At 45.9% G+C, this 15,301-nt stretch overlaps 1 protein-coding gene across 1 annotated transcript in view; it reads right to left on the bottom strand.

Moving 5' to 3' along the window:
* The window catches only part of CMTM7 (CKLF like MARVEL transmembrane domain containing 7), a 161,211-nt gene extending 151,535 nt beyond the window's left edge, over positions 1-9,676 (bottom strand). Inside the window, exon 1 of the mRNA XM_078663932.1 lies at positions 8,559-9,676. Within this exon, the coding sequence (XP_078520058.1) occupies positions 8,559-8,675 (117 nt within the window). The 5' untranslated portion in view covers positions 8,676-9,676. The remainder of the gene's footprint in view (positions 1-8,558) is intronic.
* Positions 9,677-15,301: the final 5,625 nt, after the last annotated feature.

The raw sequence follows: 15,301 nt of genomic DNA on the forward strand, positions 1-15,301 counted from the left end.
GTAGGGTGGGAGCCTGACTTGCTGGATCCTGTTGGAGAGAAAAGAGGCCAGCTGTCTCAGGACGAGTCCATGTACTCTGGAGATGTGGGGTCTTGTGAAGTGGGTGCTAATATCACAGTCAATACAATATATTGCTGCTATATTGTTTTTTTCTGAAATAATGTCCATTGGGGAATGTTACCGTGATGAGGAATTCACAATGCGACACTGGCGGCAGATATTCAGCAAAGACCACACATTGTTTCGACAAAATGTAACAATTGTGTCAGAAAAGTGCCACACTACTCTAAGCTCCTCCTCTCCAGCTACGCCATTATTCTCCATTCCAAGTCACTCTTCTCTATGCCACTCTACTCCACTCTCCTAAATGCCTCAGTGGTACTAGTGCTGCTGAGGATGAGGCTGTAAGAGTGGAAGCTGTCTGAACGCCAGTGGTGTAGCAAGGGGGGGTACGCACTGGGCGGCATGAGTTTTGAGGGAGGCAGCCTCCTCCCCCTGCTCTTACCTGCGCAGTAGTAGGGGCGGCAAACGCAGGAATTGCCAACACCCCACCCCCCCCCCCACCCCCACTCTTACATGCAGCCGGGGTGGCAAACTCAAGGACCGCAACTGGCGGCCAAAGGTCTAGCTACACCACTGCTGAACACCACTGACAGCCAAAGTGCCGCTGTAGCCCTGTGCCGGGCTGCTGCTGAATTTTTCCGGGGCGGCTCATTTACATTATGTTAGTGTGCTTAGGTGCTGGCAAGCTCAGGATCACGCTGTGAGTGACAGAACAGGATCCAATCAGGCATGGTACAGTAAATCACAGGTGTGACGTTGTGCACCCACTGGAAGTCCAGGCGGTCAGCTCCGAGTCGGCAAGAAGAAAGCTGTGGGAGGTAAGCGTTAAAAAACGTTTTTAATCCTGCTGAGAGGCTTTTGTGTGAGAACGGAAATGACTGCGAGAGCATTGGGACATTCTCTGAAGGTATTTAAAAGACAAGCATTTGCAATGCAATAGGTCTCTTATTTACGGAAGTTCGAGCTATCAATATTGCAAATGGCAATGCCTTTTATTTTTGTTTTTAAAACATAAATAAAAGGCATTGTCATTTACAATGCCAATAGTTTAAACTTGTGTACATGTGAGACCTATTGCATAGCAAATGCTTGCTTAAATTGTAATTATTGGCGGGATTCCAACAGCATCCAAACAACAAAGGCTTACAATAACTAAGGCAAAACAAGCACTGAAAGTCTAAAGGTTGGCAGGCAATGGGTGACACTGGCTTTGTCAATGCTAATTAAATAAGAGGCTCCTGCTGCTTACAACAGATTTTCACATTTCCGAGGGGTAACTCCTTAATCCAAAGAGATGATGCATGCAAAACTAAGTGGTTTATTAGTATGTTTAAGAGAAGGACAAGGATAAGACAAGGGAAAGGCAGCAGGTGAAAAAGAGGAGAGGTGAGCAGAAATATGTGCATTTTCACTGGTAATTTCAGTAGATCATAATTTCTTTGTTTGAGTTGCTTTTATGAATCACAACAGGTCTGAGGAAAGTTAGGGTGGAGACTAACTCACCTGGACATGAGAACAAGAGGACTCAAGCATAGAAAGAAACACAGGGTTTAATCCTGAAGGATTATTCCACAGCTCGTGTCTGGAGTCTTCCAGAGTGAATGAGCGCGTAAATGTATACTACACATCACAGACACGCATGAATGATGGAGTACTGACGAGGACTGGGCGTCCCCTTCGTGCTAGCAGCGAAGAGATTTATTCTCATTAAAGTACAAGCAACAAGTCAATAAGGAAGCTGTCCGGCTTCTCCCAGAGGGTCCCTGCCCTCTCAAACTGTCCACATCTGGCAGCCATGTCAGTAATGGACAGTCAGTGAAATCCGGCTAAAATGGATCTGGGAAGTCCAAGATCAGGGCCCAGGAAAGCAATACAATTTATTTCCATTGCTTTCATCAACACAGGTGCAAGGCAGGATTTTATAGGCCAGGACAAAATAATTACTCTGCTTTTCGAGCAGGTAGGTGGAAATTCACGAAACAACAGAAGCGAAGACTGGGAATCAGCACAAAGAAGACAAGCGCTCGCCATTCCCGCTGTTTATTTTTGTATCGGGCTTTCACTTTAAAGTGAAATGGTGATGCAAAAAAAAAACAAGCGCGCCCTGACTCCTTTTTGCAGACACTATCGGGCCCACACAGGGAGAAAAACTTGCAGCCACAATTCAAGAGCAATAAACAGACAACAAAGCTCCAATGACTAGGGACGCGCAGTCAGAGGCTGAGAAAATCCAGACAAAATAATTACTCGGCTCTTCAAGCAGAGAGGAGGAAAGTCACGAAACAACAGGAGCGGAGACTGGGAACCCCCACAAAAAAGACAAACGCTCGCCATTCCCGCTGTTTATTTTTGCATCACGCTTTCACTTTTATGTGAAAGCGCGATGCAAAAATAAACACGCGGCGCCCTGTCTCCTTTTGGGACAGCCCATACGGACTGGATCTCGCGGCTTGTTTATATAAAACGCCTCTTGAAATAAGAAATTGCTTCACGACAGCCGTGAAGCAGGCGATCCAGTCCAGATGGGCTGGACCAAAAGGCCAAAGGAAGGCCACCCAAAAAGTTCATTTCCAATGGCAGCTCACCGTTTATCATAAACGGTGATGCAAGCCAATGGAAATGAGGGACGGGGCTTCAAGCCTTCTTCTCAAAGTCCTTGTTCACAATAAATATCGCCAAGCGAGCAGCACATACAAGGCAACGCTAGGCGAGACCTAAAAAAGTGAGGGATGCTTGGTGTACGCATGTCTGCTAATTCTTGTGCCTGCGGGTATGCATGTGCTCATGCGAAAGATAATGTATAAACGGTGTGCCTAATACAAACAAATAAGAACTGAAGGTGCAAATATCACAAAATGCAGAAACTAAAGCATAACATTGTTTGGCCTTTATTTCATTTTTTGTAAGGAGTTAACCAGTTTAGGTTAATACATTTATCGTGTGTTTTGTTATGGGCTGAAACTGCTGTAACTCATTCTTTTTGCTATTCTGAAGTCTCACTTAATGCATGGAGGTATCTGACCATTAACTCAATAGTGCTGCTGCTGGGAGGGCGTGGCTGCACTGAGGGTTAAGAGGCTCCCTCTCTTCTGGGTTGGGGCCCTCTTCCCAGCAGGTGTTCACACCCCTCTTTAGCATATCTAAAGTTAAACCATTCTCCATGTCACCATGTAAAGAAGGATTGGCCCCTGGAAGGCATCCTTTCACACTTTATTCACAGTGTGTATCTACATACTCATGGAACAGTTTGGTCCACCCCTGCAGGGGTCTTTCAAATTCAACTGAGAACCAGAGATGCATTTTTATTCAATTTTAATAAACCAACTCATTATAATGCCAGTTATTGTGTAAGTTCATAACAATAACTGAAACAATCAGTGCATCTGGGTAACTCAACTGGATAGGAAATGTGCACAAACAGTAATTATAATAACTCTCCGTTTGGAATTAACCATAAAAGAACAAAGGCTTTTCAAACAAACCAGAGTTGTAAACGCAATCGAAGTGGCGCTTCTCAGCATTTAATGGGGTGTAAAACCAATTCCCTGTACATAATGTTGGTGTAGTAAAACCATCAATCTCAATACACCATGTTGGCCCAGTCCATCTAAATACACAGAGTTAGGCCAAGGTCACACAGAGTTGTGGCAGTATCACAAGGCACAGGCCAAGTATTACAAAGCAGAGCCCTACTGAGACCGCACTCGTTCATAGTATATCAGTGGCCCAACTTCACCAACCATCACACCAACGCCCAACATCCTCTGGTCCTGGGGTCACATATGCTGGCTACAACACTGTGCAGGCCCCACATTCCCCACAGTGGTGACCAATGTGCACAGCTCTTAATCTATCAAAGTGATTCGAGGATCCTTTGGCCCGGTCTGGTGTGGTCCGCCCCCATACACACAGCGGACTGCATGAATATGCCCAGTGCGTATAAGAGATGTCACATATATTTGATGTAACGTGTAATTGCTATCATTGTTGTAACATTGTTGATCCTTATGTAGAGCGCTCTTATACCAACGGGTCTAGCCAGCACTATATAAAACTTTTAAAATAAAATAAAAAGAGATACGGAGGATGGCGCCCTTCAGATGAGGACCACTTGAAAACTGTGGGGCAGGTGGGGGCGGTGTACAGGTATTATCTAGCGAAAATTAAACATTTGACAATGCAGTGATGTGTTTGTGCACGTTGAAGATGTTCTGTAGGAACTGCCCCTGCAACCCCCTCCATGGTAGTAACGGTAGGTGGAAGGACCATGACACCTGACAACAGAGCCCATTGTATAGATGGCAGGAGAGGGAAGACTTGGGGATACTTTTAGACAGGATAAGTTTCAATAACTGTTTTTTCCAGTCAGCTTTCATCGGAAGGAAGAGAAAATTATGAGAACGTTAAAATATAATATGAAGCCAACAACCTCCCAACTACAGCTTGAGTTTTTGCCATTAGGAGAGGAGTGCAGCTTTCTGTAAGGGAACCTTTATCTTTTCATAGGCTGTGCCCAGTGCTTGAAATGGAAAAATAGAAGTGCAGGTACTCTGTAACAGAGTACATGCTTGTTTCTGAGAAGTGCTGGTACTCTCCTTCTCAAAATAAAACAAGCATTTACAATGCAATGGTTTCGCCTTTGTTAAAGTTTGAGCTTTTGGTATTGCTTTTGACAAATGAGTTCCATGTAGATTCATTCGATGTGAAATCTTTTGTAGAAATCCTGTAACCTGGCATAGATCCGGCCGCCTGGATCTAAGTTGGACACCTCTAGCCCAGAGTTTCCCCACACGTATACTCGAACCATAATTCCTCTCAAGGAGAGCTTTTCTCCATCAAATAACGAAGGTCCTTTCCGGAAAGGTCACCCGACCTCTTGTGATGCTAAAATTCGTGACATTCCGCTAAGGTGGTCGAGTCATCTCGGTACGGCCGCACAGCAAAGGAATGTTAACAATTCTGTTAAGGGACCCATCCTTCCAGGTCACTTTCACCTTTAGAGGTTCCCTCCAGGCCCATCTCTGCACCCTGAATCTGTCTCAGTGCCGGAGCCAGAGATGCTGAGCCCCTAAGCATGTCCCACCGCCTGTGCTTCCCCATGCACAGGATCTGATGCTCACGGGCACCTGTAGCCCATATAACAAGAGGTCCTGTGTCACCGCCAAGGACGGGGGCCAGTTTCATGAGCCTCTCTCCCTGCGCCACTGTGCGCCTCTGTGGCACATGACTGCGCTTTAAAAGAACGCTCCAATGTGACATGAGTTTATGTCACACAGCATGACACAGCACGAACCAAGCATGACACGGCTTTACGTGACCGAGCATTACAGCACCATAGAGATATGGCCGGACATTAAATGCCTTCATGTGCATCATATATCATCACATAGCCATGTGGTGTCATATAACAGGACATTTGGGCAATCAGAGCTGTCAAGCCTTCTTTCTATGTACGTTGAGCACGTGGGAACTGGAGCGCCCCCTCCCCGCAGCCTTGCCCCCCCTCCCCGCACCACTGCCCTCCCCCCACTGCTAGAAGGTTGATCGCTCCTCTGAGACCACTTTGCTCTGCAAGGAACTGATGAAAATAACGGTGCGGATAATTCAGCGATTCATCTAAAAGCCCCATTATATAGCGCACATAACACACTGCTCCGCCTCTTGACACTTGAACAACAGACGACATTGTCTGGAATTAACTGCCACTCGTTTTATTGGCTAAACTGAAAAGCCCTGTTGGGATCTGCTCGTTTCCGAGCAAGCACGTGGCTCGCTGAGCTATCTTCTCGGATGCCAAAAACACGGATATCTGTGGCTATCCGGAAATCTCACCTGATGCCCGACAGAAAATGAGGATTAGCCGATTGTCCGGAAAAGCAAGTGCCCCACCGGGCACGAGCCTGGCAGGATTCACCACAAACAACCCATTCCCACAGAGAGACTTCTAGGCTGGCACGTCACTTCATGCCCACATTCGGTTATTACAAAAGAGCTTCGATGCAATACTAGCGGCAGATTGGGCGCTATGCAAATGGACATGCAATTACGCATAATAGTGCAAGTCTTACAAGCGCATAGAGCATTACAACAGCTGTATCACAGGTGGCACAGTAAAGAGCGTGGAATAAATAAATGACTGAATTTAAAGTTGTAACCGAAACACCTGATCGCCATGTCGTTATTATAACCATTACTATAGTATACGTAAATACATATTGATCAAACGTAAGGTATATGCACAAGAAAGCGGGAAGACAAACAAACGTATGCTGTGCCATGCCAATGCGCTACCTCTACATGTCTGTGTACAGGGCACGTGTGCTACACATACACACACTAGCTCTAGTCTTGTGTGTGCTCGGTCGGCGCCTTTGGGTTGAAAACGGCAGCAGAGACGAATGTCCCTTCACCCACAGACACAGGTCACAACCAGCGATCGAGCAAGGGGCCTCTTACGTCTAGCCTCTAAAATACTACACCGCCACCAGAGAGAACTTTATTGGCATACTTCCCCAGACAGCAGTACCACAATAAACACAACTCGCATACACCGTCCCCACGTCCAGCATCTCACATACCGACACAGCTTTCTTCTCCTCCCGCCGCTGCAGTAGGATACAAGAAGCACGGGCACATGGACAGCGGAGGGGGGGCGGGAACGGACAGCGGGAGCGGGAAGGCAAGGAAAAACAAGCACTCACCTGGACTTCCTCCGGCGGCGGTCGGCCGCGGAATGACAAAAAATAAATAAACCCCGCCCACGGACGCATGACGCTGCGGAGGGAAGAAATCGCGGGAACGCCCACGAATCTGGTCCGGCCATGACGGACAGATCTCCGTTCCAATGGCTAGCCTCCATTTATGGAGCTAGCCAATGGAACAGAGGGCGGATTCCCAAGCCACTCTACTGTTCTCATTAGGTTTCGCCTGCGCGAAAAAGCTGCGCAGTGCGCAGCTTTCGCTTAGGCGAAACCTAAAAAGTGCTGGTACTTAGTACTGGACAGTGGTGGCCCATTTAAAGCACTGGGTGTGCCTCTATGGGAAACAAATCACTGGGCAGAGATCTGATAGAACTGAGCCGAGATCAGACAGAACTGGACCAGAGATCATCCAGTACTGGCCTATATCAATGCAATGGCTCACAATTAGGCCAGGAGTCGCTTAAGATCACACAGTGCTGCGCCAAGAACACACATTACTGGCCAAGGATTACACACTGAGTCAAGGTCACACAGTACTGAACCAATATCAGACACTACTTTGCCAAACTCAACTAGTTGATGGCCCAAGGTCAGGTGATGCTAAAACAACACCACACAGAGCTTAGCCAAGATCACACACTGGAGAGCAAAAGAACAGTCAAAATCATGCATGACTGAGTCAAGGTCTCAAAGCACTGAGTCAATCCAGTATAGTATGGCTCATTCTTGCCTCTCACTGACCCAATTTTACTCAAAACCAGCGCAAGATCATACATCCCTTGCTGATCGCAAAACAGCGGCACAGAATCCGACACTGCTGGTCCATGATCAAACAGCGAGAGCCCAAGATCAAACAGTGCTTGGTCATGACAGTACTAATATCACACTGAGCAGATTATAAACAGTTCTAAACCTCGTAAATATGTACCGGAAATCCTGTGGCATATAAAGCTTAGTCGAAACATAACATGTCCCTTTAAACGCAATGGGCGCCTTACACATTTGAGAGGGACATAGAAGACAGGTTATTAATTGTCTATATATTACATGCCCACAGAAAGTGCAGAGGGAATTTGCACAAAAAGGAAGTTTGAGACTATGTAAGATGAATACTTGAAAGATGGCAGCAGTGTCTTTATATAATCATGCCCCCCCACAAAAAAAAAAGTCGGGCGGCACACTAAGCTAAGCATAGAAGATGATTTTCAGCTTACGTGGTTTTAAGCCACACCCATAATTACATCAGTCACCCCCTTTGAGAGTGCCCACAGGTTTTTCATCCCAAGTAAAGCCTTCACTGCACGTAACTTCTAATTGCATCAGCATTCATAAAGCTCAACTAATACAGTTTTTTCCAGATGTATTCTGTACAGTCAGTTTTCGAAACGCATTGCCATTGTAGATGTGATTTCACGAGTAAGGCTAACATGTTAGAGCTATCAAAGAGGTCACGTGACCTCGTGTCATTTGAGAGAAGAATACAGAATCCCTCTTGCAGTCTGGTACTAGTAGTTTTGCTTTATAGGCATTATAAAACCGCTCCCTGCTACTGTTATTAACATTTCTGTACGTTTACAGCCTCCCAGCGCGCTTGACAGGCAATAAAAAAAATACACCGTGTTCAAATAACGCGTTGTATATCAACATAGCGCTATAAAGTTGCCTCCGGGCTTTATATCGGCGCTACGGAAAACGATGCTACAGTCTGGCATCTCATGTCCGAAACGTCTCCAGGCAGTAAATTAGTTAAAACACAAAGAGGGTCAACCTCCTGACCGTGGGGGTGGCACTTACCATCTGCACCACTTTGAGCATCGCCTGCACTGTCCGGAGGTAGCCCCTGTCGATGGGGCCGGAGTCCTGGGACACCGTCACGGTGCTGGCGCTGGTCCGGACAACGTGCACACTCATGGCTGCTCCGGGGGTGTCCGGTGCCGCAGCACCCTGCCCTGTCACTACAGCTGCCCCCTCTCTCACTCCAACAGCTGCCGAGCCCTCTGGCACCCTCCCTCTCACATTCACTCAAGTCCTGGCGCTCTCTCCACACTTCTGCAGCCCCTGGCGTCCCTCCCCGGCCCTCTCAGCCTTTCCTCCCTTCCTCTGCCGGTACCCACAGCCTACTTCCCCTTTTATCGCTCTCCGGCTCTGCCCTGCACTTCCTTAGCACTCGGCCGATAGCATCACCCCACCCATCTGCCTACGCCGACTGTATCCCCCTTTTTCAGCGCCGTGCAACCCCTCCTCGTACTCCATAGACCTCGGGGTCTCTCCACGGTAGTAAAGTTACTCTGCGTTCAGTATCTGTGAGCTCTCGATCATCATTAGTTCAAAGTTCAGCTTTGTCCAAAAACAGGCAAGTTTCAGAGGACCCGGTCTCTCGACTCTCAAAGTTAAAGAGCGCACGCCATACGCTGCGCGTGGTTCTTAAAGTGCCCTTCCTTTATCAGATGCCCTGCTCCGACGTTTTGCCACAGCAGCCTCTGCCCTGGCAGGTTCCCTCCTGCACCCCTCCTCTCTCTTGGCAGCCCCTCCCCCGTGCGTTCCTCTGCTCTGTATTTTCGTGCCCACCTCCTTCGCAGCACTTTCTCCTCTTTCCTGCGGTCGGTGTTGCCAGGCCCGCCCCCTACACTTCCTCTGTTGCTATTACGACCATCCCCCGCACGTGTTGTCGCTGCCCTCTCGCCCCAGGACTCCCTTCCTTCCCCCAGTTTCCTGCTCTCTCTTTCTTGTTATGTCTACCGCCGCACCCAAACTCCCTCCCTGCTTCCCCTACCCTAGTTTTCCCTTCCACAGACCCCGTGCCTCCCTTGCCTGGCGGAGGCCTCCGGTACCCGGCCCCCGGTCCTGCCCGCCGCAGGATGCTGGCTCTTACTGCTGGTATGAGACGCCCCTCCAGGCCTCGGTCCCTGCCTCTTGCCCACACGTACACGCCCAGCAGAGCAGGGAGGGGCCAGGGGGGCGAAAAACTTCCTGGCTGAAACAGACACTACATTCAGTGTAAGTCCGATCCGGCGGCCTGCGCGTCCTCACGCACAAGCACACTTTACAAAGCACTCGATTCTAAAGTAAGCATCCGACACCCTGCAGCAGTGGCGTCACTAGGGTTGGTGTCACCCGGCGCTGGTAACTCATGGTGTCACCCCCTCACGACTTACCGCATGGACCTCCTCCGCTCCAGAAGGTAGGCCGACACAGTCATGCGTCAGATCTTCCAAATACACAGTGCAGCCTTGAGCCCACCATCTTTTTTCATTCTATATCTGATTTATCCGAAGGGATTCCCTAAGCAGAAGAAACCCTGGAGCACATATGATAATAGATTAGATACAAAGCTAGGTGCTGCTCCAGACACAGATGCTTCATATAGCGATAACGAACACCAGCCAGCTCTGAAAATAAATCGCTCCTTGACACGTCTTTAAAGCTTCCTTCCTTTTTTATAGCACTGTGACTCTCTTGGGTCGGCCTTGGGGACTGGGAGTCTAATGTGATTGCGATGCAATCTGATTGTGTTTGTGTGCCAGATTCAGCCATGCCAAGTGTCACACATCTCGCGTCACACTAACGCATTTTAAGTCACAATACCGCATAACGGCATGTAAAAATATTGTCACGCAAATCAGCGAACTAAAAGACTGAGTGTATTACCTGAATTCTTGCTTTGTTGAGTAGAATATTTTGCGAGGTTCCAGGTGGCACACAGCAGCCAATGCGAGTTCTGTTATTTTTGGTGGGACCGGGCTTTTTCACCCGGATTGAACTGTTTCGTTTGCGTAACGTAGCGCACGCTGAGCTGGCTACCTCCCCCGGCACTAATTGGTCAGTAGCAGTGCGCACGTGCGTTCAGCTCTAGGCCTGCCCACACAACGACGTTTACTACTGACAGGCAGTGTTAATGCTGCTAAAGGAAGAAGTTCAGCGGTGCCTCGTGCATAGCTGCCAAGGTTTCAGGTTGCCCATGTGTGACATTTTCATAATTTCAGTGAAATTATGAGTGACATTCAATGACTATGAGTGACACTTTCTCACGAGCAAAATCGAGAAATGAAGGCGAGTGAAAAACATAAGAAATTGCACACATATTAGCAGTAGATTATGAATTAGTAACTAGCTATGAGGGAACAGCATGCTTTTTTTCAAAGCAGGGACAAAGGATTTCTACATCTGTTTCAATGTCTAGCGCATTCACGCTGGTTAAGCATTACTCTGCTTGTTTGGACCTGAGAATTAGGGAGAATGGTAAACTGCCCCATTTATGCTGTGTTTCTTTACTGTTCAACATTTTTTTTTACATCTGCCTAACGGTACAACTTCTGATCTCACTCAGTCAGAGTGATCTCATTTTCTAATAACTATAGTTAGCGGATTACAGCTCCTTTAGGCCTATGTAATAGGAAGTGATTGTGTTAACTGGGAATGTGTTCTGATCATTTAGGAGAATCTTCGTTATCGATTGCTTTTTAAACCAGAACCCCATTTTATAAGAGACTGTAATAAATCAATGCAGGATCGATCATTTTAACTTCGAATGCCTCTTCATTTAGGCAAATTTACACAAGTGATGGGAAGCACTGCATTATAGCGCTACATTTTAGCACTTCATCTCCAAAAACGTGATGATAAATCAAACGTGGAATACTCACCACCTTTGAAAAGGGCATGGCGCGCAGTCTAGAAAGCCTTTAGGCCCTAGTCGGCACCTCCTAAGAACATGCACACATGCCCATGGATCAAGACACAACCGCGAAATAAAGAATCGCGCCCCCATACCTGACTGCCTTGTGTCCTGTGCTCTACCCAATGCCTGGACCTCACGCTTGCCAGTCTGGGCCACTGAAGTTATTTGAGTGTGCTAAAGTTTACTGGCCCACTTTCACCCACTCTTTGCAATATCCAGGCATAAAAATGTGAGTGGCTTTCCCAGATCTTGTTAATATCGTCAAAGGATGAATTCGGGATAGGCTTGTCTTTTGCTGGGAACAAAATCCTTACATATTTAAATGCAATTTATAGTGAAAAGTAGGAGTCCATCTTTCTCAAATGAAATGTTACAACTTTTGTCTTCGCTTCTCATTGAAATTCATGATTGCATCATAGACAATGTTCTCAGAGTATCAGTTGTTTCGAGAGGATCCTGCGCGTTTTGAAGAATCTCAAATATGTTATACCTTTTTATATCCCATGTCTTGAATTTCAAAGTGTCTCCTAGTGAGACACATGCATAATAAATAAGTAATTAATGTACAGTTCGCTCTGCAGGATTGTTTCTTATTGGACACAGGTGCGCTCAGTGGCCTCAGTGGGGGGGGGGGGCACAGAATAAAGCCCTATTTGGGGACAAACTCCTTTGTGCAGATAAAGAGGGCCGCCTCTTTTATTAAAAGAAGGGTGTGCATTCTGGGTCTTCTGTTATGTTTAACAGAAACTGTTGGTGGTAGAAAAAGCATTGTTAACGTAGCATCCTTGTGCTTTGTGCCTTGTGCAAGTTAAAATAATTAATGTTTGGTGAATGCTGTTTTGAATTAATGTGCTGAATATGTATAGTTATCCATCTTAGGCAACCTTTTTTCTACAGTGCTGAGGAACTTTCAGCATCAGTGAAATTTACAAAGTGAAAATAATGATGTCACAAGAATTGACGTGTCTTTTACTTTTCATCAATAACAGGTAGCAGAATGATTACATCATAAAACGTGTCCTGATTACATAATAATTGGCACGAGGTGCAATGATAACATCATAACTAATGGCGGACAGGTTCCTGATTGCCTCACAGTTGACCAGTGGTATTGGTAACATGATTATTTCATACATGATGACAGAAATTGCATCACAATAAATTACAGTGTCGTTATTGCATCATACTTAGTAATAGCTAGCACCATGATCACATCAGACCTAATGACAACGTTTCCTAATAATATAATATTTCATGGCAGTAGGTGTCATGATTCCATTAATTGATAGGGGGAGACTTATTAATAATAGGCAGACCACTAACACACAGAACACTGAATTGCTCATGAGTAAAGACCGAAAGTGCCATGATTACGTCATAACTAATGACAGTCACAGAAAGTGATCTTATTACATCAGAATTAATGACAGAATGTACCAGGATTACATTACTTAAGAAAGGAAGTGCACTAGTGCAACAACGCAAGCAATGCCAACAGGTGAATGCCTTCGAAGAGAACTGAATGAAAAGTTAGCGAGCTTCCAAATCTTTTGGAAGCAACTCTGTCTCACCGTTACTGAACACAGCCCGGAACACCGCCCCCACACACAAGCTTGGGAAGGCAGCACGTGCCGAGGCGGACACTCTTTTCCCTTTAATTTACGGCCGCAGCAATTTTAGGTGGCCTGGGCTGGCTGAAGCTGGCATTTGAAATTGAAAACATCCAGACACAACATTTTTAAGAGCAGAGATCAGGCTGCACTGTCTGTCTGCAGTGCAGAGCTGTAGCTGTGTTTGTGCTACACAGCGAGCAGGCGTAATCAGATTGGTGTCACCCCATGATGGGGTGACAGGGGTGACACCCGGTGCGGTCCGCACCCCCCGCACCCCCCTAGTGACGCCACTGCCCTGCAGCATGGGACTAAACTGACCACACGCGCTTAGCGGAGCTGCTAAAATTGTTGCTCGTTGACAGTGAGTTCTCCCTATTTAAATTACTGTTTTTTTTTTAGCTCACAATTTTCTTTTCCCAGTTTTCTAATGCTAAAAATAACGCCTGGAGAAAATCTCCCAGGACTTGGCTACAGGTCTATAATCGCTGTATATAATACGCATAGCCGCCAAGTTTCTAGGTCCAGTCCAGATCTTTTCTTTTGATTTCTGGGACTTGCAGTCCTGTGTTATAATTAAGGTTCCCTGTTTTCAGTTTTTTTGGATTTTTACAGATATACAGACAGACAACAATGTGTTTCCTGTCTGCATTTATTTTTAAATTCGATAAATACAGAAAATGGTGCTTCTTTTAAGTGACTCTCTGTGCTGTCTTTTATGAATTATAGGCCAGCCGCTGAGCAGATGGACAGCATAAAACAAATGATGACATTTCTTTAAATAACAGCATATGTCAACATACATTTGTGGTATAATGGTAGTATTTACCATTGGATGTATTGTTATATAATATTTGGCAGCATAAATAGTTTAAACACAACAGACATCAAAGTATGAATGCGCTCCTATCATTTAAGTAAATATGGAAATTTACAGTTTTACAACTTCATTTATATACAAAACACAAAATAAATATGGATAAATGCAGAAAAAATGGGCCAAAAATATATATGGATAAATACAGACGGAAATGGGCAAAAAATAAATACCATAAAACCGGGAGCCCTAATTATTATAATGGATCACACAAAACGACACGCCCCAGAATTCAAAGGAAAAAAACCCGACTTGGAGCAGCACATCATAAATGGACCTGGGAAACTTCCCAGTGCTGAGTGACTGGAATTGTAAGGTTTGGGGCCCGGACTGGTGGGTGGTGTAATGGACATAAAGTGCCATCTTAGGCTGGAATTATGAGTGGCGGTATACCACCTGCAGGATAAACTCGGGGAAATTGTTCCGGTGCTTTACAAGTGTCACACTGTCTTCTGTCTGTAAATTTCTAGACCAAGAGACGCTGGGTGGTATTTTGTCTTTGGCAGAACTGGACTTGAAGCTCGGGGGAGAACCCACATCTCCACCTGCATGCATGGCGCTTGCAGAGCACATATTTTGTAAGAAACGGAATAATCTTTTGACAGACTTCTCGTCATCTTTCCGTACTGTCTCTTCCCTTATTCTCCCTATCTCACCTCCCCTTCCCCCCCACTACTTTTCTCTCTCCTTTCTCTCCTCTCCTAATTGTATTGTCTATTTTTTTTTTTTTAGGATTTATTGTGTAATTGTTGAACTTTTTCTGTTACATTGTTGATTCTCATGTAAAGCGCTCTGATACCTCAGGGTCTAGCCAGCGCTATATAAAACTCTTTAAATAAATAAATAAATAAATAAAGAGCCCTCCATCAAAGCCACACACTCACACACACAGTACTCATCAAGGAAGACATTTGAAAAGAAAGGGACCTCCCCTCATCCATTTCGCCCTCAGCATACACACAACCGGGACTGAGGCACTAGTGCACAAGATCGTCCCTCTGTTCCAAGGTGTCAGGTGCCAAAAAGGGATTAAAAGGTGCCTCCACAGTGATAAATTCATAGAGTCTGTCGCCTCTCTGTTATATTTTGATTGTGAGAAAATGCTGTTCACCATTCTCTGGGGAATGTTGAGTCAGCATTCTTGAACTCTTGAGGGGGCCGGAGGCTGGAGGCAGTTGATCTCTGGCTGGCAGCTCATTCTTTGTTCTCTGTAACTTATCCATAAACTAAGTTTTTTACTTACCATGTAAGACAACCTGTTTCACCTTCACAACTGCAGAGTCATTTTTCACCAATACCCCAAAGTGGAGCACAAATTAAGGAAACTCAAAGAAACAGGCATTATCGAAAAGGTGACTGGATCCAACCCGTT

The sequence above is a fragment of the Lissotriton helveticus genome, chromosome 10, assembly GCF_964261635.1.
Source record: "Lissotriton helveticus chromosome 10, aLisHel1.1, whole genome shotgun sequence".
Taxonomy (NCBI): domain Eukaryota; kingdom Metazoa; phylum Chordata; class Amphibia; order Caudata; family Salamandridae; genus Lissotriton; species Lissotriton helveticus.